Source organism: Lycium ferocissimum, chromosome 10 (genome assembly GCF_029784015.1).
Source record: "Lycium ferocissimum isolate CSIRO_LF1 chromosome 10, AGI_CSIRO_Lferr_CH_V1, whole genome shotgun sequence".
Classification (NCBI taxonomy): Eukaryota; Viridiplantae; Streptophyta; class Magnoliopsida; order Solanales; family Solanaceae; genus Lycium; species Lycium ferocissimum.
Genome location: NC_081351.1, coordinates 42,814,094 through 42,838,900, shown reverse-complemented (window position 1 = coordinate 42,838,900; position 24,807 = coordinate 42,814,094). Strand labels below are relative to the sequence as shown.

Here is a 24,807-nt window from a genome sequence, read left to right as displayed (position 1 = left end):
TCATGACCCATGGGGGACCCGCGAAGTCCATGTACCACTCGCTCCGAATATAACCTCGGATCACGAGCACACTCTCACGATCCCGGCAAAGACCTCGGGCATCGGACACTCCATCGTTCCCGCAAGAAACCTCGGCAACAAACACTCACAATCTCCCAAAACCTCGAGTCTCTCTCGTCACTCTCAATCTCCCATAAACCTCGAGTCTCTCTCGTCACTCTCAATCTCCCATAAAACTCTCTCTCAATCACTCTCCTCACCAATATAACAACATAAGAGTAATATGAAAGCATGTCATGCATGATATCGTCTCAACTATATCACCAATATGCAATAAACAAGTACAAGTCATATTATTGCCCACGGCTCAATCATCAATATTACCCTTCCCTTTCATAAGGTGAGGGAGCTAGTATGTGATAAAGATACAACTAGGTGATAATTACATCACATAGCACATAGAATATGGGATACATGCCTCGCATGGAATCAACCTCAATAATCACCGCAATCATAGGTTCCATAGATTCATACTAGGAATTGCAATTCAATATTCAATTCTCGCAATAACCTTCCTCTTCCATATGACCAAAGGGATAACAAGAGAGAGAGAATTATATCAAATACATGAAATCACAATACAATGATGACACATAACAATATCGTAATAATGGCACATAACAATATCGTAATAATGGCGACAAGCCCACATAACAAAGATCACAATAATGGCGACAAGCCCACATAACAAATGGTAATACCAACCTAGATGGAATTTACCTCCACACCATGCCCGAAGGCCTATCATGCTTTCCCCGTCAATCACTACTATTTACATACGTTTCGCTAACCGAGTCTAGACATAAAGTAAACCGTAACCTACCTCAATGCCGAACAAAAAGTCACGAACTTTCACGCCAAAGCTTTTTCCTTCGAAGTGCTTCCGAACGGACAGGTCTATAGCGCTTATTCGTCACACAATATGTGTACGCTACCCAATAATACTTCAACCTATATTAAGACGCCAACAACTATGGTTAAGCTACAGGGAGATTCAAACGTATTCTAACGTTAGTAACTCCTTTCTAGATGTTTAGGCGATGTTTTCTCTTGTATCTAAACCAACCACATACTACCAATACAACATCAATAATTATGTGTTCAATACCAATCCGGACAGCCCACACAATATTCTAAACAGCCCACATTCATAACATGCAATAACGATTCACATACGGCTTCGACATTCTCAAGTTACTTTTATTAGTTTGTAGCCTTAACGTTTTCATGTAACAACTTATAACAGCCCATCCAACATACAATATGATGTATACTCTTAACTTATAATTATTCTTTCCAACTTAATGAAAACACAAGTCCAAAACAGTCCACTACCACAACATGTCCAAAACAGCCTCTAACCGACAACATAACGATGTTCGGAATTCTTGCAAACGTTTACGAACATACTAAGCCAACCACATGCGATTTTTATACATCATTTCATGTCTTCTTTTCATATAATTTCAGTAAGTTATGACCAGCTATCCACACGACAAGTACAACATCAATTCATACGCAACTACGCTATATCGTCATTTCTATAATCCTTACAACAATTCTCAAACGACTTTAGTTTCAACTCCAACCATTAAACACCTTCATTTCCATCATAAAATTCATGATAATAACAATCAAAATATCAAGTAAAAACAGTTCACTAACTTCTTCACAAAACAGTCCACACACGGCTACACCATGCTTCAACATCGCTCACATAAAATCATAGATTCAACCATTTTCATACTAACATAACTTCACCTTTAACCTTCCAATTCTTTTCATTCTTTTTACCATGAGATCTATGATAGTAACAACCATATTTATTAAAGAAAATCAGTCCATTAATTCCACCAAAACAGTCCCTACGGCCAACTAACATTCCAACACCAACTTTCATGATTTTATGCATGCGATTCATGTTCGTCAAGTTACAACCATACTTCAACATCAACACATATAACCCCATAACTACCATCATGTTCCAACATCAACACACCTTATTTCATGCATACAACTTATATTCACACATCTACATCACCCTTAATACATGACAAGAAAGTTAGATCTTACCTTGACAACTTGACTTCTCTACTTGGCTAGAGTTGGTGACTTGAGATGGAAATGGTTCTTGTTGCTCCAAAGACTATCTTCACGTTTTAGGGACCTTCTAAAGGGTTGAAACACCTTGGAAAATAATTTTTGGATCAAGACTCAAAGGGCTCAAAAATCAGCCCCTTGGCCGAATGCTCTCTCTCTCTCTCTCTTAAGTTTTCTTTCTTTGTGTTGTGTAGTTGAAATGAATTGTGATGGCTGATTTCTTGGTCATTATTTGGTTCAACTTTGATGCCTACAAGTTGGTCACATGCTCCACTTATGGCATGATTCATTCCATTAACTTTACACTTTAAATTTTCTAATTTGTTTTCTACAACTTTTGGCCAACCTCACCTTCTTGTTTCTCCTTTCTTCTTTCTTTTCAATTGTTTACAAGACAATTGTATGTGTGGTGAATGATTCATACACCACCCTTTGTCCATTGTAATTATGCCAAGATGAATGAGCAATATTTAATGTGAAATGATCCCTCCACCATGTTATGTCCTCCTAAAACAATGTATACTTTCATAAAGTAGTAGATGCTTAAATATTCAAATGCATACCTCACATGGATGCCTTATTTTCAGTCACTTGGCTGAATTCCATACTCCTTTCTTTCAATTTGGTTGTCCACAATATAATGTAAGTGTAGTGGATGAATCACATTTAAATGTATATTTGTATGTCTCCCATAGTAGTCTTATTTAAGATGACTTTGAGTCATCTTTTGGACATGGCATGTTAATGCTCATATTGGCTCATTGTTGCCACTAATTTTAACTTAACACCACAATTAAGTAGTTCCTAATTTCCATTAATGCTTCTATACCAAACAAAATTTGTAGATAAATTGTGACTTCAAACGAAATCGGAAGTTAAAGTCTCTACTTTGTATCTTGAGATAGTCTTAATACTCAGCCCGACTTGAATCATCCATATCTCCTTACCCCGATATCATTTTGACGAGCTGTTTGTTGCGTTGCAAACTAGACTCTATGAACTTAATTTTAGGCTTTTGAAACACCTTAAAACTCCTCATATACTAGGAGATATGCCTCCTACAATATAGGCTAAAATCGGGTCCGAGATTTTACCGAAATTGTTCCGATTCATTTCGTTTAACTTCTAATCCTCTTCCAACCTCATGTAACCTCTTATACATACATATACACAGTCATTTACATCCATAACAATTCATATACATGTCTCGAAGGGTCCGTAGAATCACAATAACCATAAGTAGAACTCACAAAGCTTCGACGAAACTCCAATCGAAAAAGTATATTCCTATCTTTTGTCCATCTTCTATATCATTACTAATAATCTCAAATACTTTAAAAGGTCACTCACATTACCTCATATACATACTCATAACGCGATTTCAAATCCTTTAGGTTACCAGGTCACCTCGAGATACTTAAGACAACCATATTTATAACGATATTCTTACTAACTCGATTAACTTTCCTTGAACCTTCTTAACTCATTCTTTCTTGTTTTAATACAAGTAGCAAGGATTATTATGGAGTGTGACATTCTCCTCCTTTAGAACATTCGTCCTCGCATGTCAAATGAGGACTAAAACTCGTCAATTAAATAACCGAATCACCCGTTATCGCGTACTATAGACAAGAAGATTTGACCACGAAAAGGGTGTTTTAGGAATATTATGCCTAAAAGTGCTAAACGACCAAACGGGTCGTTACATCGATACCAATTAAACAATCGCTCGTCCTCGAGCGACACGAGAGAATGAACGCCGACGGTAACTAAAGAATCTTTAATAGGACAATGCGGGAAACCTCTACGGAATGCATCATAAACATTTCTCTCTCGCCTTACTAGCCGGAACTCCCTCTAACTTAGATAAAAGACCTAATTTTCATATTTCCAAATTCAAATTTTCTCCCATCCTCGGTTTTCGAATATAAGCACTGCTTTTGTCAAAATGTTTTAATCCTATATAACCAAACCTATGAATGTTATCAATAGGCCCCACAATTTTCCTTAGAACCACACCAACCTTAGAATAAGACGCAAACCTTGCCCACTCGAACCGGTAAAGTATTCGATTTCACTAACCCTTCTTTCACCATTCTTAAATTTTCTTCGTACCACGACTTCTTAGGAATACATGAAGACCAACCCGAAACCACAACATACTCTTGCCAGAAAGACTCCTTGCTTTAGCGGAGCAACCTTAAGCGATCCCAACAACCGATCCACTCATAACGACCTTGCTAATTCTAAGTCTTACTTACACCTCCAAATCACAATGCAGAAGCATACCACCGAATACCCGCAGCCAAGTTCGTAGGACACCATCCGATCACCCTATAACCTCTTGCGACCATAGTACCTTAAATCACTACCAAGTACTAACGTAACCCATTAATTTAATCATACTTTAACTCAACGGAATCCACAAACCCACTTTTCATGGATAAACCCCAATTTCTACTTTAGAAATTCCGGATTAAAGTTTAAACTAAGGAATTGAATCAAGGGGAAATACTTATATTATGGTTTAGACCTTACTCCATTGAAGGAACTTGGAGAACGCCTTTGAATTCTCCTAAGTCCAAGCTTTCAATATTATGAGGAACCCAAAAGCAACATTAATAACAAAAATGCCCAGCTGTTCTGCCTCGTTTCTCATGCCAACTGATCCCAAAACTCGCTTTTGATGCTTCCAACGGATTCCTTGTGAAATTTCACTCAAGTTAGGCTTTTGAATCACTCAGTTTGACCTTATAATGAATGAGATATGGTGGTTTAAAGTTTTTGGAAAGACTGCAGATTTTTTATACGAATTTCAGTAGCAATTTCGCAACTTTAAGCAAAATTACACCAGAAAAACCAGCAGTGAATTCCTTTAGTAAAATTGTCATATCTCCCTCATACGATGGCGAAACGCGAGGAGACTTGTTGCTACGGCTCCGAAATTACGATACGGATCTAACGGTTCAATCAAAACACGTTTCCCCAAAATAAATAATTTATCCAAATAATTTAAATTCCAAAATTTTCATAGTGAAACCTTCGCCAAAGTGAATCAAATGATATCTATTGACTTCAAATTTTGCAAGACATCAAAATAAATACTACGGCGCTTCTAGAATGGACGATACATCAAAAAGAGGATCGATTTTCAAAACGACCAATTCTTTGCTCAAACTTGTTTATATTCTCATATTCTTTCGTCGAAATACCCTTGCCAAAAATCCTTAATGGAAATAATTCCCCTTTTACCTTAGTTCGTAAATTCACTAACGTGATCAACGATATCTAAAAGTCCTTCACCATTAGTACTAGTCATACTATCATCATTTTGTTACCGTAAATAATTCCATTGACCCATGCCTTATTCAATAGTCCTCAAAAGGGTGCTCACGTATGAATAACCAACCCCTTACTTAACTATACCGAACCATACACATCTAACTAACCGTGTATTTTTTTTTTTTTTTTTTTTTTTTCGCTATCCTTTGGTCAACCCTAAGTCATTGTATTCAAAATCAAAGAAATCCTCAAGATTTAACCTTTGCACAACTTTCCGATAATTCTCATTCGAAAACTTAGATGCAAAGACTCCGATAATCCTTCAACTATACCTCCATCCTTGTCCAACGCAAGAGTTGTTTCTAATTGTCGATCACTGGCTCCCATTAGCCTATGACGAGTTCAACGGACCATCGCATATACAACTTTAACACCTCCCTAATACCACCCATTATGAAAATGCCCACGAATCAACACTCTTGGTTTCAACAATTCCCTCTATCATCACTAACCTCAAAGATGCCAAGCGAACCCACGAACACACTTTACAAGTGAATGAACACCATCGTCTATTCCACTAGACTTCACTCATCACAAGTAACACCGCAACTCGATTTCTATCGTAAAACCATTCCCGAAAGAATTCTCAACCACTAATTCTATTCGCTATCACAATACTAATCAAATTTAAGCCAACTCCACATTTCATAGCCTATACAATATGTGCACACGCACACTTTGCAACTTATCTCATAAACGCGTCAGATACCAATCATTCCGTTCCTATAGTGGAGATTGATCTATCTGAGCATTTTTTTTTTTTACGCCTTTGTCACATCCTCACAATAACACTCTTACCAAAATACCATAAGAACTCTTACTTTGCTATACGCTTCCTAAAACCGATCATATCATCGAACAAATCGCTCTTATTAAGCCATAAATGCACTCTTGCCCCTTTCGAGAAAACCCAATACTATAAATATGGAGATCCTATGACCCTACGAATCACCTTTCCCATCTCTTCAACCAACCTCACAATAACGAGCCTAACCACGACTCACACACAACAAACCTTAGGTCATATCTAGAAACCGAACTTAGTCACACATCTAAATTAGGACAACACAACTCGTACCGTACCACATGTCGGAAACAACCGTTCGCGCAAGAATTTAAGGATGAGTTCCCATCATCGGGAGAAAGTAAAACAGAGAAGTTCAGATACCAATTGGGATCAACTAGATACCAATTTGAATGAAGTAGCACGAAATAATGAAAGAATCTGAAGTTTCCTAGATGTCCCATAGCCTCCCAATTATAAGTGTGGCGCGCAACACACCCATAAGTAGGACTCTACTAGACATTGCTCTTGTACTTATAGACCGGGTAACCTAAGCTCTGATACCAACTTGTCACGACCCAAATCATGGATCATGCGGCACCCACACTAACCTTCCCCGGTGGGCGAACCCTTCGTATAACTACCTTAATTTGATACAACATGCGGAATAAATACTATTATTATAAGAAATTCCCAAAATCTGGTCTAGACTCATACAAGAGCTTCTAAGAAGTTTACAATTTGAATAGATAACGTACTCAAACCGGATACGACTTCTGGCCGGATAGAGAACAACAAATCTAAGGAGAGACTCGGGTTGCAATATCTCAAATAGCTCACCCAAACGCCTTTGACGAATGCCTCGAAACGGTCGTGAGACTCCGAACATCGCTCGAAAATAACTCTACACTCCGCAGGAGTGTAGCAAGAGTAGTATGAGCACAACACTAGGCTCGTAGGTATCATAGGCCGACAATGGTTAGTTCACGCATATAAACAAGAAGCAACTAACAAGTAAGCGTAGATAAGTAATCAAACACACACACACATCTAGCACATGAGAAAGTCTTGCATTAACGATAGTCGCAGGATCTCAATATCTCGCATTATAAGCCTAGGGAGAATTCTATAAACCTCGATTCCATCCAACCTTTAAAATAAATACTCACAAACAACAACTCGGTAATTCACAAATCAAGAATCAATCGGAGAATGTGCCATGCAATGACATGAATGACCATTCAAATGGAGTGCTATGCAATGCAATGTCGTGCTATGTAAATGTTATGCAATGCGATGAGTCACCTCTCACACTCCACTCCCGTACACACATGCTATGGCAATGCCTCATAGTCATGACCCATGGGGGACCCGCGAAGTCCATGTACCACTCGCTCCGAATATAACCTCGGATCACGAGCACACTCTCACGATCCCGCAAAGACCTCGGCATCGGACACTCCATCGTTCCCGCAAAAACCTCGGCAACAAACACTCACAATCTCCGGCGAAACCTCGGAGTCTCTCCGTCACTCTCAATCTCCCGAAACCCCGGAGTCTCTCCGTCACTCTCAATCTCCCAAGCAGAAACCCTCGAGTCTCTCAATCACTCTCCTCACCAATATAACAACATAAGAGTAATATGAAAGCATGTCATGCATGATATCGTCTCAACTATATCACCAATATGCAATAAACAAGTACAAGTCATATTATTGCCCACGGCTCAATCATCAATATTACCCTTCCCTTTCATAAGGTGAGGGAGCTAGTATGTGATAAAGATACAACTAGGTGATAATTACATCACATAGCACATAGAATATGGGATACATGCCTCGCATGGAATCAACCTCAATAATCACCGCAATCATAAGTTCCATAGATTCATACTAGGAATTGCAATTCAATATTCAATTCTCAATAACCTTCCTCTTCCATATGACCGGTGGGATAACAAGAGAGAGAGAATTATATCAAATACATGAAATCACAATACAATGACACTCACATAACAATATCGTAATAATGGCGACGAGCCCACATAACACGTATCACAATAATGGCGACAAGCCCACATAACAAAATCGGTAATACCAACCTAGATGGAATTTACCTCCACACCATGCCCGAAGGCCTATCATGCTTTCCCCGTCAATCACTACTATTTACATACGTTTCGCTAACCGAGTCTAGACATAAAGTAAACCGTAACCTACCTCAATGCAAACCGTGGTGTCACGAACTTTCACGCCAAAGCTTTTTCCTTCCGAAGTGCTTCCGAACGGACGGGGTCTATAGCGCTTATTCGTCACACAATATGTGTACGCTACCCAATAATACTTCAACCTATATTAAGACGCCAACAACTATGGTTAAGCTACAGGAGATTCAAACGTATTCTAACGTTAGTAACTCCTTTCTAGATGTTTAGGCGATGTTTTCTCTTGTATCTAAACCAACCACATACTACCAATACAACATCAATAATTATGTGTTCAATACCAATCCGGACAGCCCACACAATATTCTAAACAACCCACATTCATAACATGCAATAACGATTCACATACGGCTTCGACATTCTCAAGTTACTTTTATTAGTTTGTAGCCTTAACGTTTTCATGTAACAACTTATAACAGCCCATCCAACATACAATATGATGTATACTCTTAACTTATAATGATTCTTTCCAACTTAATGAAAACACAAGTCCAAAACAGTCCACTACCACAACATGTCCAAAATGCCTCTCTAGCGACAACATAACGATGTTCGGAATTCTTGCAAACGTTTACGAACATACTAAGCCAACCACATGCGATTTTTATACATCATTTCATGTCTTCTTTTCATAAATTTCAGTAAGTTATGACCAGCTATCCACACGACAAGTACAACATCAATTCATACGCAACTACGCTATATCGTCATTTCTATAATCCTTACAACAATTCTCAAACGACTTTAGTTTCAACTCCAACCATTAAACACCTTCATTTCCATCATAAAATTCATGATAATAACAATCAAAATATCAAGTAAAAACAGTTCACTAACTTCTTCACAAAACAGTCCACACACGGCTACACCATGCTTCAACATCGCTCACATAAAATCATAGATTCAACCATTTTCATACTAACATAACTTCACCTTTAACCTTCCAATTCTTTTCATTCTTTTTACCATGAGATCTATGATAGTAACAACCATATTTATTAAAGAAAATCAGTCCATTAATTCCACCAAAACAAATTCCTACGGCCAACTAACATTCCAACACCAACTTTCATGATTTTATGCATGCGATTCATGTTCGTCAAGTTACAACCATACTTCAACATCAACACATATAACCCCATAACTACCATCATGTTCCAACATCAACACACCTTATTTCATGCATACAACTTATATTCACACATCTACATCACCCTTAATACATGACAAGAAAGTTAGATCTTACCTTGATAACTTGACTCTCTACTTGCTAGAGTTGGTGACTTGAGATGGAAATGGTTCTTGTTGCTCCAAAGACTATCTTCACGTTTTAGGGACCTTCTAAAGGGTTGAAACACCTTGGAAAATAATTTTTGGATCAAGACTCAAAGGGCTCAAAAATCAGCCCCTTGGCCGAATGCTCTCTCTCTCTAGGCTCAAAAATCAGCCCCTAAACAAGCTAGTTGGGTAGTCAAAAAAATTATAGATGCTAGACAGTGGTGGGATCCTAATGTCAACTGGCAGGCTAAGATCAAAAGTTTTGTGGTGGATGAGAGCTTCAGTATCAGAAAGGCTTATACTTCCTTGCTACCACAGTACCCAAAGGTTCAATGGAAAAAGCTTCTTTTAGCTAAGAGACTGATTCAAAGACACCATTTTGTGCTATGGCTTGCTTTGCACAATAGGCTGTCTACAGTTGATCCACTACGGAAATGGAATGTCCAAGTTTCGCCAGATTATGTGCTATGTATGTCCATTGCAGAGGAAACGCATGAGCATATTTTCTTTGAATGTCCATATTCAAGATGCATCTGGAAGAATTGCTAGCCTGGATGGGTGTTACAAGACAAATAGGGCCCTGGAGTGAGGAGGTCAGACGGTTGTCCTCACATAGTAGGACCAGCAGTGCAAAACCAATAATCTTGGGGTTCTTATTTGTTGTAAGTGTGTATGCCATATGGAATGATAGGCGATTTCAGAAGATGGTGAAAGGGCCCCATGAAAGAGTGAAAGAGATCATCCTGCAGCTTCATATTGCAGGACAAAGATAGAGCAAATGGAATACCATACTGCAGAAACTCGATTGCTACCCCAGATAGAGGAGGACAGTGTGTGCTAGGGAAGAAATTGGGTTCCTGGACCCTTGACAACAGACATAGGAATACATAGTATAGCAACAACTGTCCTTAAGAGTTATTTTGTTGGTTTATCTTTTTGAGATCTAGCTCTAGAGTCAAAATGAGCTAGTTGTACATAACTGTTACTTGGTTGAATGAAAAGTTTTCTCCTTTGACAACAAAAAAAAAAAAAAAAAAAAAAAAAAAAAAGAAGGAAGGCAATGACTAGCTAGACAAAGGACGATTGGATTCACATTGACCTTTAAACAAATTTAAATAAAATCTGGATAGGAATTAAAACAGGCAAGTCTCAAAGATGGGGATGAGGTACTTTGGTAGTTTAATTAACTCGTTAACTACAAGGAGAAGAGATTAACTTCAATCAAAATTTCACTTTACCCCACCACCATCTCATATGGATTAACATACCAGTTGTATATACGAACAAAAGAGAAATGCAGTAATAAGCCAAAAAAAAAAGCCAAACCAAGATTGGCTAATATTAAATTCAAAGGAGCTCAACTGCGTGATGCCTACTTGGCGCACTCGGATTGGCTGAACTGGACTCTGAAATTTCTGTAAATAATGCTAGGCTATCGTTTGGCCATAGATTCGCAAAAAAAATTTGAAAAATCTTATTTGGCTGAAATTTTTCAAATTTTGAAAATGTGTTCGATCATAGTTTTTCAAAACATAAGCAACATGAAACATTACTTGTACCTACAAACATGAAACATGACTTCTAAAAACGATCAAGAGTACTCAACCATACCAAACAAACATACTTGTTAATTCCAAATTATGCAGAACCTTCACTGATGGTGTTCATTATTATTATTATCACAAATCATATCCTATATACATATAAGTATCACAAATCATATTCAATATACATATAATAACGGCTAATAACACAATTATTAGCTACTACATTCATTAAATTAAAATCATTTACAAAGATCCATCACCGTAAGAAAAAAAAAAACAACGATAGTAACTAAATGGGATCTTTTTTTATAAAGTACAAAAGTTTAGGATAAATTTTAAAAAGTCAATAGTTATATCTTGGGCCAAAAACAGATTTGGAGCATATTTTGGGATTTGAAGATTTAGTCTTAAAATCTCCCAAAATTCTATTGCGAACTGATATTTTAAAAAACATTCTGAAAAACTGCTCCCAAAATCTAGGTCATACGGGAGCCGAGTGTTGGCCAAATTTTCCAGCTTTGCAAACATGGCTGAAATGCATTTAAAAAGTAACCAGATTTGTTAATCAGATGGTCAAAAGGATTTCAGTTGTAGCCAAAACTCTTTCAATTAAGGCCAAAACTTATACAATTAAATTAAATCCGAATACAAATTAAAATTCAGCCAATTTGGGATAAAATTGAGATAAATTAATTCTTCAATTAATTAATTGAGCTTCTTGATTTTAACAAAGTAAAATAATTATTTACAAACGCGGATCAATTAAATCGTGAACAATAGTTAACTTACTGAAAGTAGCAAATCTTGCAAAATTGAATATAAGTAGACTATAATTAAATATACATAGTTATCTCAACATGTTCACCAACTGTATAAAGTGCTTATCACAACACAAGTTATGAACAAAAAATAGCGTCGGATTTTTTAAACACCAAATCAAACCAATTGCGTCTGGTTTTTAAATTTATACACCAAACCAAATCAATAAAATTCGGGTTTTCCAACCTCGGGTTATTCGGTTTTCTCGGGTTTTTCGGATTTTTTTCCGGAATAGTCTTGATACAAAACATATAACTTTTACTTCAAATATTTCTTTAGTCCTAGTAAGATACAACTACATAATTAAGGTGTTTCTTAAGAAAATAACACAAAATGTCATTGTATTAAAATATTCAACAAAAGATAATAAAATCAATTAAAATAAATATTGCTAATTAATAAGCCATAAAGAAAATGATCATAATCTAAAATAACTAAGTCATGCTAAAATAAGTACGGCTAATAAGTATTAATTACATGACAAAGAAAAAAACTTAAGTTATGTATTTTTACTCTCTAAACCAATTATGCAAAACTAAAGAATAGATATCCAACATCATTATCTTTCCTAGTGGTAAATTGAATTTCTTTTGTTAGCATAAGTGTTGAGTTGGTTTTGATTTGGACTTTATTTGAATTACTAACATCCATAGGATATAAAACTTATTGACATTCAAAATTTAAGTTTAAGCTTGAATAATATGATAATAGATTAAAAAAAAAAAAAAAAAAATTATAAATTACATTACAAATAAATATTTTTATGTATAAAATATTTTAAAAATTGAAATACATGTAATGTCGGGTTGGTTTGGTTCGGTTTGACTATTGTTAGCTAAAACCAAACCAAACCAAACCAATTATGGTCGGTTTTTTTTTTCAACACCAAACCAAGTCAAACCAAACCACTAGTCGGGTTTTTTTCTTGGTTTGACTCGGTTTATCGGTTTGGTACGGTTTGTCGGTTTACTTTATACACCTCTACTTTTTCCACTATCAATATCTTTCACGCTAATGAGTGTGAAAGACGATTGGATAAACAACGTCTGCTCGAAATTAACAGAGAAAAAAGGCTGCATGTTTATCCGCTTTAAAGGCGGATCCTTGATCCAGAGGTGCAAATCTTGAAGGCCTTATGACAATCTCAATAGACTTATCACAAAAGAACGCACAATTCGTGCTTAATCTTGTTGAAAAGTTGATTAACTAGACGAAAGACCAAACTTCATGGAGTGATACTCATGGTGTTTGAGGAATTATAGCGGCGCTATTGATAATCTTGAAACATTGTCAGGCTTATTGAAGTCTAAAGAGTATCGCGATTTGAGAGATCATGCTTCCTATGCTTTAAATGATTCTTTTAAGTGTGATGACGGTTTTGTAGGACCAATTGTAGAACCGCAGCCAATGGCTTCTTTCCCTGCAGGCAATGAGACTAAGTCTTATTCTTTTTTTTCTGGGCATTGATTTCTTCCTGTATAGCATCTCTCCAACTCAAAGATGCTATTGACCATGTTGAAATATTTATTGATATTATTTTGGTTATAGTTGACAAACTATTGAAAGGGTGATACATAGAAATTACAGATTTGTGCAACGCATGTAATCGATTTGAAATATGAAAATTATTTTATGTTTTCCTTTTCGAATTTAGTTCAAGCACTTACATTTATTTTAATAACGGTCATTAGACACTATGTCTAGTATTTTAAATTCGCTGAGGGAAAAGACTACTAATCTTCTTTCAGGCGAATGATCCGTCTTTTCAAAAAAAAAAAGTGGAGTTGGGCTCAGTATAAATGGGTTGGTTTCTATACAAGAATGGCCACATTTCATGATAATTAGTACTATAAAAATTAGGAGAAATCGATTTCTACCTCTTACAATTTGATATAAAAAAATTTTTTCTCGCATTTTTTTATGTTTTTCTCGATTTCTTACATATAAAAAATGAAGAACTCTTCCAAAAGGGACATAAAATTAAAAAAAATAAAAATTGGAAAGGTGCCAAATAGTCATTTCTCCCAAAAATTAGTTGGAATGCCAATGTCACTTTTTCGGTGGATGAAAATCCATTTCGAGCATACATTACTAGTTTGTAAGAGACCCTTCAAAAGTTAAATGACTTTGGGTGTGTTTAGTACGGAGGAAAATAGATATTTTTCAATTCTTTTTATGTTCAAGAAAATTAGAGAAAATGACTTTTCCAGTGAAAGTAGGTAAAACAAGTTCCGAAAATGACATTCCACATTAGATTGTGTCATCCCCACTCTTCAACACACCACATCTTCACCCCCATCCCCACCACCCCAAACTCCTGCCTCCATCCCCACCCTTATATTATATATAAATGCTTTTAATTTTTTTTTTTTTTTACGTATCGAACACAGAAAAATGAGAAATCCACTTATATTCTTGAAATACAATTTTCAAAACAACATTTTCCTTCATACGAAACACCTCCTTTATCTCAAAAAATACATAAATAACTTTGCTAAACAATTTTATTAAGTTACGTTTAATGACCATTTAAGAAATTAGCTCAAAAAAAACAGGGAATGGGTTATCTATTGAAGCGGGTGGGAAAGTGAAAGGGAAAAGGACACAAATGGCCATCCGAGTGAAACTATGACACCCGGTGGCCCAAGAATCTTAAAGGTCATTTTTTGGCCTTTTCAAAATAACTCAATTTTCTATCCATTTTTCAACTAATTCCAAAGATATGTATATAAACTGTATCATTCATGTATAGAAAGTGTATCATATACATATACAGTAGTAATACATATTCTATACAACAATGATTATATTGTATATGTATAGAAAAAATGTATAATTAGTAAGTATACATTAATTATATATTTATTTAACAGGAATTATACGTTGATTATACGCAAATTATACAACAATGATATATTTTCTATACATATACTTTAGGGATACATATTATATACGATAATGATACAGTTTCTATACGTGTGATACATTTTTTCTAAACATATACAGTAGTGATACACATTCTATACAACAATTATTATACTGCATATGTATAGAATATGTATCACTACTGTATATGTATTTTTTGAAGGCTCAGAATTTTTTTCATTGATCTTTAATGGCGACTAAAGTCGCCACAAATAGTCCTGTTCTTTTTGCAGCGAACCTTTAGCGACGACTCTTGTGGTAACTGAAATCGCCACGAAAGGTCCTTTTTTTTTTTTTTTTTTTTTTTTTAAATTAACGCACGAGGCGGCTAGCGCTCAATTAATTTGGGCCAAAGGGCCACCTCGCGGTATTAGGCCCAAAATGGAGCCTATTTCGGCCTTTTTTTTTGCTGGGGGCCTTTTAATGTCCTTTTCCCAAAGTGAAATAGCTAAATAGTGTGGCTGTCGGGTTTCCATTCTCCCGGACAATACCATATACAATATGGCAGTTACAGGAACAATATAAGAGGATTTAATCTAAAGATTGTAAATGATCCCTAAAAGCAAGTAAGTTACTAATGCTTTACTGTTACGTGGGTCTACAATTAATTTACAAGATAGACAATGAAAAAAAGCTGATAAAATCAATATAATATGATTGGACTTCTTGGCATTCTAAGCCAAAAAGGCAATACTATGATCAAAACACATATCATATCTCTTCTAGTATTGTTATATCTTCCTTCCGTCCGTTTTAACTTGTCCGTTATATTAAAAATAAATATTCACTTTTATTTGTTTGGTTTGGAAATTTGAAGAAATTGCTAGTAGCTACACAACTTTTAAAGCATGTTTGATTAATTATTCTTATCATTAATTATTAAATTGGAAACTTGAAGGAATTGTTAATGACTGCACAACTATTAAAATATGTTTGATTGATTTCATCTATTTAGATAATTTCTAATAATTAGGTATGGGATTATTATTGCTTCCTTAAGGAGTGTAAGCAGCAAAAGAAACATGGACAAATAAAAATGGACAGAGAGTATAAAGAAAGAAAAAGAAAAGCACATGCTACTACTTCATATTAACAAGAAAAGGAAAAGAGCAGATCAACAAAATAAAAAATAAAAAAAATTAGAGCACGCTACTTCTTTTATTAATACTACCAACTAATCATGTTTTAAATTTTACATAAATGCTTCAGAACTGGCCATCTACTTGGTGATTGAAATCATAAGGAACAATGGAAGCACAATAATCAACAGCATGGTTCATAGTTGAAGTACTTGGCAGTGAAGAACCATTTAACATACTCAATTCATCAGCTCTCACATTTACTTTCTTCTTCAATTCTTCCAATGCAGTTAGAAATTCTTCAAGTTCTTCAATCCCCATATCATCAGTACGTTCATTCCACCAAAATCCTCCATTATTATTACCATTCACTATCTTCGATTCATCGATAACCTCTTTCTTCTTCTTCTCCGCCTCTAATTCTCTACATATCTGAGAATAGTATTCGTTGTTCTGTTGCACAAAGTTGGATTGATGATCAACGGCCAGTGGTGACGATGATGATGATTTTCCTGCGAGGTACCTGTCGAAAAAAATAATTCAAGTTATAGGAAACGAAAGTTTGTTAAGATTTGATATTTAATTTCATGTCAAGTTAGCATTTATAGTTAAGTTTATACACTACTAAAAAATTTCTATTTTCCCACTGAAAAGTGATCAGTGGATATTTCCTACGGAATGTCGTTGGAAAAAATCTAAAAGTAGCGTTTTCACACGAAAAAAATTAGGAAGTTTCTCGCAAATTTCAATTTAAAAAATCATGTTTAGAACAAGTTTCCCATTGAATTCGCGATTGAAAAAACCTCTATTTCTGCAGAGCGATATGAATATGTTTTTTCGCTTTGAAAAGTAGTTTAAAGCCAGATTAGATAAATGAAGTGCTACTAGGTTTTTTTCATTGTGGAGAACATTTAAAGATTTATTAGTTTATAAATAAAATATTTTGCTTCAGTACCTGTCGATAATGGCGTCAGCGCTGGGATGACCGAAGGCGAATAAACGTTGTCGTTTTAATGACTGAACGATGATAGCGATTTCTGCACCGCTTAAGATGCAAAGTTCGCTAGCTTTCTTGAAAAGACCCAAACGGCGTTTGGAAAAAGTAACGTGCCTACTGTTTTGGTTTGCTATTGGCTTGATTGCTATTTTCCTCCGCCCTTGAGTTTTCTTGACGGTAACGGCAGTGGAGTTGACGGTGTTTGTGTTCTTGGTATTATTAGTGTTCATGGTGGGAGAGAGAATTATTTATGGCTTTGTAAATTGAGGAGTTGTTGATTTATAATTTATAGAGAGAGTACAATGTGTAAATCAAAGATTTGTTACATTCAAGAATCGGAAAAGATTTTATTTACTCGTTTTACTTGTAGTTGTAAGACGGAATTGGGTTTTAAATTTGGAAACTATTTATAGGAGTAAGAATTAGGAATTGCTTTTCCTTAATAGGAAAGGGAAGAATAATTGGGGAACTTCCTATAATTTTGGTTACTGTTTGGAAAACCAGAATCTCTAATAGGAAAAAGCACAAGAAAATATATGTGTATGTAATTGCGTGGCAAGCCTCGGATTTTTTCATAAGCATATTCTGTTTTTCAAAAAAAAAAAAAACAAACCACATTTACGAGGAACAAAACTAGCCGTTGGAAGGGATCTAATAGCTCAGTTGGTTGGCTACCTGAACTCTCACCTTGTTGGTGAGGGTTCGAATCCCCACATTGTAATCTCGTTCCCCATTTCCCCTTCCCCTACCCCCTATGTAATAAAAACAATTTTTTTTAAAAAAAAAAAGACTAGCCGTTGGAGTTTACATAGTAGTGCAATAGGGTTCTGAAGTTTTATGCCCATTTCAGTTGAAAATTTTGTAAAACCAAGAACTCACTTATTTTAGTTAAGTCTTTATTGGATTATCGATGAATATAGAACTTAAGCTAAAAAGACATTGTAAATGAATGTTCTCTAGTTTAAGAATTCTTAAACAGAATTGAAAAAGTTTGAGCAAGAAAGAATTACTTTTGGTTTAGACATGGTAATGGAGGTCAATTAAAATGAATTGTAATGGAATTACTAATATATAGAAATGAGACTTTGGTGTACGAACACTGCATCAAATGTACAAAATGCAACAGAACTTGTACTATACACGTGTATCTCTCTCCTGTATATACAAAGTACAATTCATTATGTCGTCTCCTTCTAGGCCTCTTCCAGGTTGTTCCAACTTTCGATCCTTGCCGTCTCCTCTGGTCCTCCCTGCAGAGGACCACAAATTTCTCCCAAAAAAAATTGAAATCCATAACCCCCAAATCTAATTCTAAAACCCCTGGCTCATGCACTGAATCCCACAACCTGGATTTCTATGCAACATTATAGAGATGCTAACCGAATCTATAGTAGAGAAGGTCTTAAAGATTAACCTCTGTCTTTGACTCTTTGTTCAGCCGGTGTCTTTCTAGCTAGCTGATTCTCTTCGAACTCTATAGTTTAAAGGTGAGATCGGATGATATTCCTTTTATTTTTAAAGTTACCATTCTTTCTCCTTTGGCATGCATGTGAGTGTTTTTCAAGTCAGATAAAATATTGTCTGATTTTTCTTAGTCATTGTAGTTTACTCATTCCGATTGCAATCTTTTGTTAGAACGAAGTTAGAGATACTAGAGAGCTCGCCTTTGTTATTATGAGAAACATCACATGAGCTCTTTTTTTTTTGGTCCTTGACATCGCCTTTGTTATGTGATATCTTAATAAGATGCGATATAATTTATTGAACGTACTATTCTCTTTAGATATATTTCTGCAAATTAATTTTCATTGGCCTCAATACACACTGTATTGATTATTAATGGTGCTATATCTTACGTTCTCTTTGTAGTTGTTTATATGAAAAATTATTTTTCGGTGTTCAAAAGACATTCGTTTATGTTAGGTTTTTGGGTTTTCCCTTCCTATGTGGAATTGGATTAATAAAACCCAATCCAATTTGGACCAGGCCAATTTTGCCCAAAATTTCCTCTATATATAGGATCAATTTAGGTCTTATTTTAACAACACAAGAGTGAATTCATAGCAGCCATATAGAGAGAAAAACATGAGAGAGAAAGCAGATTTTCGTCCAGAAATTTTCTGCTACAGCAGTCCACTTTAAATTACGTTTCCCAATTAGTTAACCGTTGGATCGTGCTGAAATTTGAACTGAGAGTTCTCAACATCTGGTTCTTCGATTTCAACGGTGGAGATCGGATTTTGTGGTCTGTAGCTCCAGTTTTCGAGTACGAACAGTAGCTCATTTTTTAGGGTGATTTTTCTCCTTTCTTCGCTAGTTTTGGTGCTATCTTTTATGTATTGTTGCTCCGTGCTTGGCTTTGTTGTTGTAGCCATTTGGAGAACATTGTTGTAACTCTCATTGTTTATAGTGGAGCTTTGTAGAGGGCCGTGGATGTTTCCTCTTTCACTCGAAGGAGTTTTACCACGTAAATTTGGTGTCTCTTCCATTCGATTTATTTTTGCTTGCTTTGCTATTTTATTGTTGGTATAGCTGCTGCCTGGATTTCCATTTCTTTAGTGTTTGATTATTGTCTTTTCTTGGTTCAAATAGTGTGGGAAGTTTCGACTTGGGTATTTCTTCGGTCATTCTGCCTCGTCGTGCAATTTGGTTATTGCTTGTTTCTTTCCAACAAGAGGCCTTCATGCATGTTATTTCTTCCTAACGAAATATTCTTTAATTTAGATATATTTAACATTTGCAGAGGGGGTACTACTTCAATATAAGTCAAAAATATCAAATCAATAATCAATAATCTTTTGTCGGCCAATATGTTGAAAGGTTAGAAATTCATAATGTGAGATTGGGCAAGTTAGTTGTAATTTTGAAGTAGCGAGAGTACATTACTATTTTAATGCTTACACATACGTGTGTAAATAGAGTTATTCGCCTTTGTGATGAGTGTACCATGTTTCTAATGTAGTGCTACATCTTAAAACCAAGAATGCTACTTCTATTATACATTTTATCAAAACTGGTAAATTGATACAAGAAGTAAATAATATTTCAGTTGTGTGTCTTTTGACACGACTCGGCATTTAAAGTTTGATTTGTTCGCCCCTAACTCATAGAGAGACGCAAAGTAATCATCTGAAATCCTTATGCAAGATTTCCTCACATATTCTTCAATGTAACCTTCTAAAAGCTGCAAAAATGAGTTTGACTGAGTTCTTGACGAATTACAAATACACCTAGCTGGTATATTTCAGATTATAGAAAGCAGTTGGAATTACTTGTGAAGTGATAAAATTGAGTAAATTAATGAGCACCCAGTTTCTGTAACTAAGTTCATTATGCAAATCTACTATTCGTTTAACCAATTACTCTTTCCCCAAAGTGCATAGTCCACTAGGTGAGTTGTTTGTTATAGAAATTTGAAATCTTCACTAATAAATTTAGATCTTCGACATGATGTATGATTGTTAGATGCTCCTTTTACATCTTCAGTGCAGAAGGTTGTAGATGCTAAAGATGTAGATGGATCACAATTTGCTCCCTGCTTCTACCACCATTCTGTTGGTATTTTTCTTAACTTTGTCTATTAAATTTCCTAGCTTGATTGTGCGTAATAGCTTCTCATAGTTAGTAATTTTAGATTCATATTTTGTATCTTATAGCAACATGTTTGTTGGCTATTACCATATGGTGGCCCTTTTGCGATCAGTAAACCTGCAAGATTTAAATCCATTCTGATGTCTACATCTACATCTGCTTTTACTTTCAATTACTTTATAAATGAGAGTTTTCCTTCGTGGTTGGGCAAGATTGAGAGATATTGGGGGCATGAACATGATCTTATTAAAGAAGTTTGTTAAACTTTTACCAAGAAGCGCAAATTTCCAAAATAAGCCAATGAAAAACAAGAACCACTCCCTCTGTCTCATTTAGCTGTTGTGTGGAGATCAGCTAGGTGAATGAATAATTTTAATTCGTTGCTGAATTAGTGAGTGTGATTTTGAATAACTTGAGTTCATCCATTTTTATGAATTTGAATGCTTGGAACTATAAAAATGTAATAATTATTTGTTAGTATCATGTCTGAGAGAGCGACTGTCGATTCGAATATGAGGAAATTGCCAACCAGAGGATCTTTGTAAGTTAGACATGTTGTACAGTTCATTGTTTGTCTGTTCTAGAGAAACAAACAAGAAAAACTTAATAAAAATCACAGGTAGAAAAGCCCAAAACTGGGAGAGTGAACAACAAATAAGAAGCTAACGAATTCACCACAAGAGAGTCGAAAAAAGAAAACTTCATAAACCTTTGGAGTTTGAAGCTGATTCGAAGCAGTGAGAGCCCATGTTTCCTTTTGATCATTAGTGAGACCCAAATATGGTGTGTTTCTTATATGAGGGCTACATTTGGTTTGCTAGAAAAAAAGTGTAAACACACATGGCAAGTGGAAAAGGACAAAGAACTTATAATTTGGGCTACACAAATAACTATTCACATTGACGCTGAAAGTTATGGGTCGGTTCGCGAAATGAGTGTGATCTTAGTTTCTGGTGAGTGCTCTCTCTAATAAAACGATTGGTGAGAATCACTTTGATAATCCATCTTTTTGAAATTATGGAGTTTCTTGATCAATGCTTGGTCCAACTCAAATTGCAATAAGGAGCATCTTTAGTTGAGCATAAGAGAAAATTTAATTATGTATTTCGTCTGTATTTGCAGGAAATTTAAAACTACATATTGGCTATAACTATGCTACTTTCAGTGCCCACAGGCTTGTGCTTCTTTCTTTTTTGGCTTCCAATTGGCACTTTCATCTTCTCATACTAATAAGCTCGAGAAAAGGACCTGCACTATTTTCATGACTTCTATTTCAGCTAGGAGATTATTGCATTTTGACTACATTTTTTTCGATTGAAATGACATAAAGTTGTTAGATCTTGCTTCTTTAAAAGTCATTGCAGTCTATATGTTGAAAGCAAAGAGAAGCCATGCTTCTTGAAATTTAGTCTGCTATTCTGTATTTTAATTCACAAGCTCTTTCTACATATTTTTGGAGTTCATAAGTTCCATAGACAATAGGAAACTATGCGAAAAAGATCTCTATGTTCTATACATTAAAGGTGCTCATATATTAAGAATTGTCTTGAACAAGAGGAAAATAAATGTATGGCCATTCAAACAGGACAGGAGAGAGCTTTGCCTAACTCGAAAGAAAATTTCCACTGAAGTAATTGACGAGTTGAGTTTGATTATTTCCCAAATTCTGAATAGATGTAGTTTACTGTAGTTTGCAAATTTTCTTTATTCCTCTTAATTAATATTTTCCTATTATCGGAGCAGCCACCCTATTTTGAAATATTTTGCTACAAGGAAAGATGCCCTCTTTTGGCAAGAACGGGAATGCCTCACCCTCCTCCCTCCCCAGTTTTATTCAGTTTTCTCCCCCAGTTCTTCATGACATTTTGAAAGAAAAGTTGATTTAGAATCTTGATATGTTAATCATTTCACCCTGCTCTGATTTAAGATATAATCATCTGATTTTAGAGCTAACTATATTTTGTGACAAATCCTTTAACCAACTTTATTTTTTGAACTATTATCCTCTATATATGTCTCTTCGGAATTATTTTTGTCTATTATGTATAAAATTCATAGTGGGAAAATACATATTGCTTTTAACCTCCTCCGACATCTAAGACAAGTGCAGACCGTTACATTTCTTTTCATTATCAGGACACTCCTTGGATATTTTTCACGCTTTTGCATGACACCATGTGCGTTGTTAGCTTGTATGTGTTGAGTTAAAAGGTGCAATTTGATTTTACATACTGAGCATCCACATTTATATATATTGTGCAGCAATGTCTAGGGACACATTTCCGTAGATCATTGAATTCTTTGACACTTAAGTGGATATAGACAAACATTTAGGTACCTGATTTCATGATCTCATTAGGGCTGGTGAAGATTTGTCTCGATATGTTTTTCCTCCAATCACTTGAAACTGAAAGCGTTTCAATTTTGGTCTGTGTAGTTTTATAGGCTACTCTGGTGAAAAGAGTTGTAGATTTCTCAGAGGAGGGCTGCTCCAGCTTTTGTGAGGTCGCGAGATCAACTTTTGAAATTGGAGAAAACATTGCCATCTTGAAGTTTCAAAAATTCATAAATGAAAAGACACTTGATTTCTCGGAAGAAAGAAAAAAAGCATTATGAGTATTAAATTATAAAAATCTAAATGTAGGTATGAGTATGAGATATCACCATGATTATTGCTTGTATTTTCTTATCATATTGTGTCCGTATGTTTTTAAATTTCAAACTTTTGTTAGGAAAGTAAGCAGTAATAAGTCCGTGCTGCGTAGCCACCTACATTGTTGGGCCCGTGCATCGCTCATCTAGTGTACATGTGACTAAAAGTTCAGTGGGCAAATCCACAACATCTAAAAGTTTCCACATTTTATGCAATCACCATCCTTACTTGGCCGTAAAACAAATCAAAAGAAAACATATATCCAAAGTCAGAGGTGTTCAAATGAGACCGAAAAACCGATCCGAATCGATAAATCGAGTCAAACCAACTTAATAAGTCGAAAACCGGCTCGATTTGATTTGATTTGGTTTTAAATTTTAAAAAATTAATAATATTTGGTTTGGTGTTACACACAAAAAAAACCCGAACCAAACCGATCAATATACACATATATAAAATATTATATATATTAATTAAATTTTATCTATCTTATTCGTAATTTAGGGCATTCAAGTTCAATACATACTCAAATAATTAGAGAAGAAAGTCCAGCCCACTTGTTCCCCTAGCCCATTTATATTTAAGGTAAAATGATAAAAAAAAAGTGTTGAAGGTAAAAATGGATTTTTCCCTCATTTAGTTTTTCATCTCAAATTCAAACTTTTCTTAGTTTTCCAATTGTTAATATCAACCTTCAATTATGAATAATACGTTATTCACCTCAGTCAAAAGACTTGATTTGATACGTCTAACGAAGAGCTTCCCACTCAGTAAATACATGGGTAGATTCAAGAGGCCAATTATTTCCTCTTTGATTTCGTCTCTCAGTTCAAAGATGTTCTGGATATTGTCTCAAGCATATTTCAATATTTCTTTGGCGCTGGAACTCCGTTATCCATTTATGAATAATATGAAATTTTTGCACCTCACTTGTATCAATTGTTTTGCATTATAAAATACATCCTTAAAATCCCGCAAAAATCGAACCAAACCGATAAAACCGACAAAGCCGAAACCGATAGAATTTACACTATAATGGTTTGATTTGGTTTTAATATTAAAAAACGACTTGATTGGTTTGGTTTGGTTGACACTCCTGGCCCGGGTTGAATATTAAAAAAAAACCGACTTGATTGGTTCGGTTTGGTTGGCGTTCATGGCCCGGGTTGAATATTAAAAAAAAATCGACTTGATTGGTTTGATTTTAACCAAAAAGCGAGTCAAACCGAACCATGAACGCCCCTATCCAAAGTAATGCGATAGAGATTAAAGCAACCTTAATGTGTGTAATCCCAAACGGCCTCACTAGTCATAAGACATATCACAAATTTTATTCATGTTGGCTAAGGCTTCCACTTCTCTTTTTCTTCATTCTGATATTTGGCAACAACGTAACTAATAGAAAAAC

At 35.3% G+C, this 24,807-nt stretch overlaps 1 protein-coding gene across 1 annotated transcript; it reads right to left on the bottom strand.

The window, feature by feature from the left end:
• Positions 1 to 15,983: 15,983 nt before the first annotated feature.
• LOC132035472 (agamous-like MADS-box protein AGL62) lies at positions 15,984 to 17,676 on the bottom strand. Its single transcript, XM_059425755.1, has 2 exons — positions 17,114 to 17,676; positions 15,984 to 16,681 (listed from the first exon to the last, which is right to left on the bottom strand). The coding sequence occupies exons 1-2, from the start codon at positions 17,383 to 17,385 to the stop codon at positions 16,285 to 16,287; spliced, it is 669 nt and encodes a 222-aa protein (XP_059281738.1). The 5' UTR covers positions 17,386 to 17,676; the 3' UTR covers positions 15,984 to 16,284.
• Between the last annotated feature and the right edge of the window lie 7,131 nt (positions 17,677 to 24,807).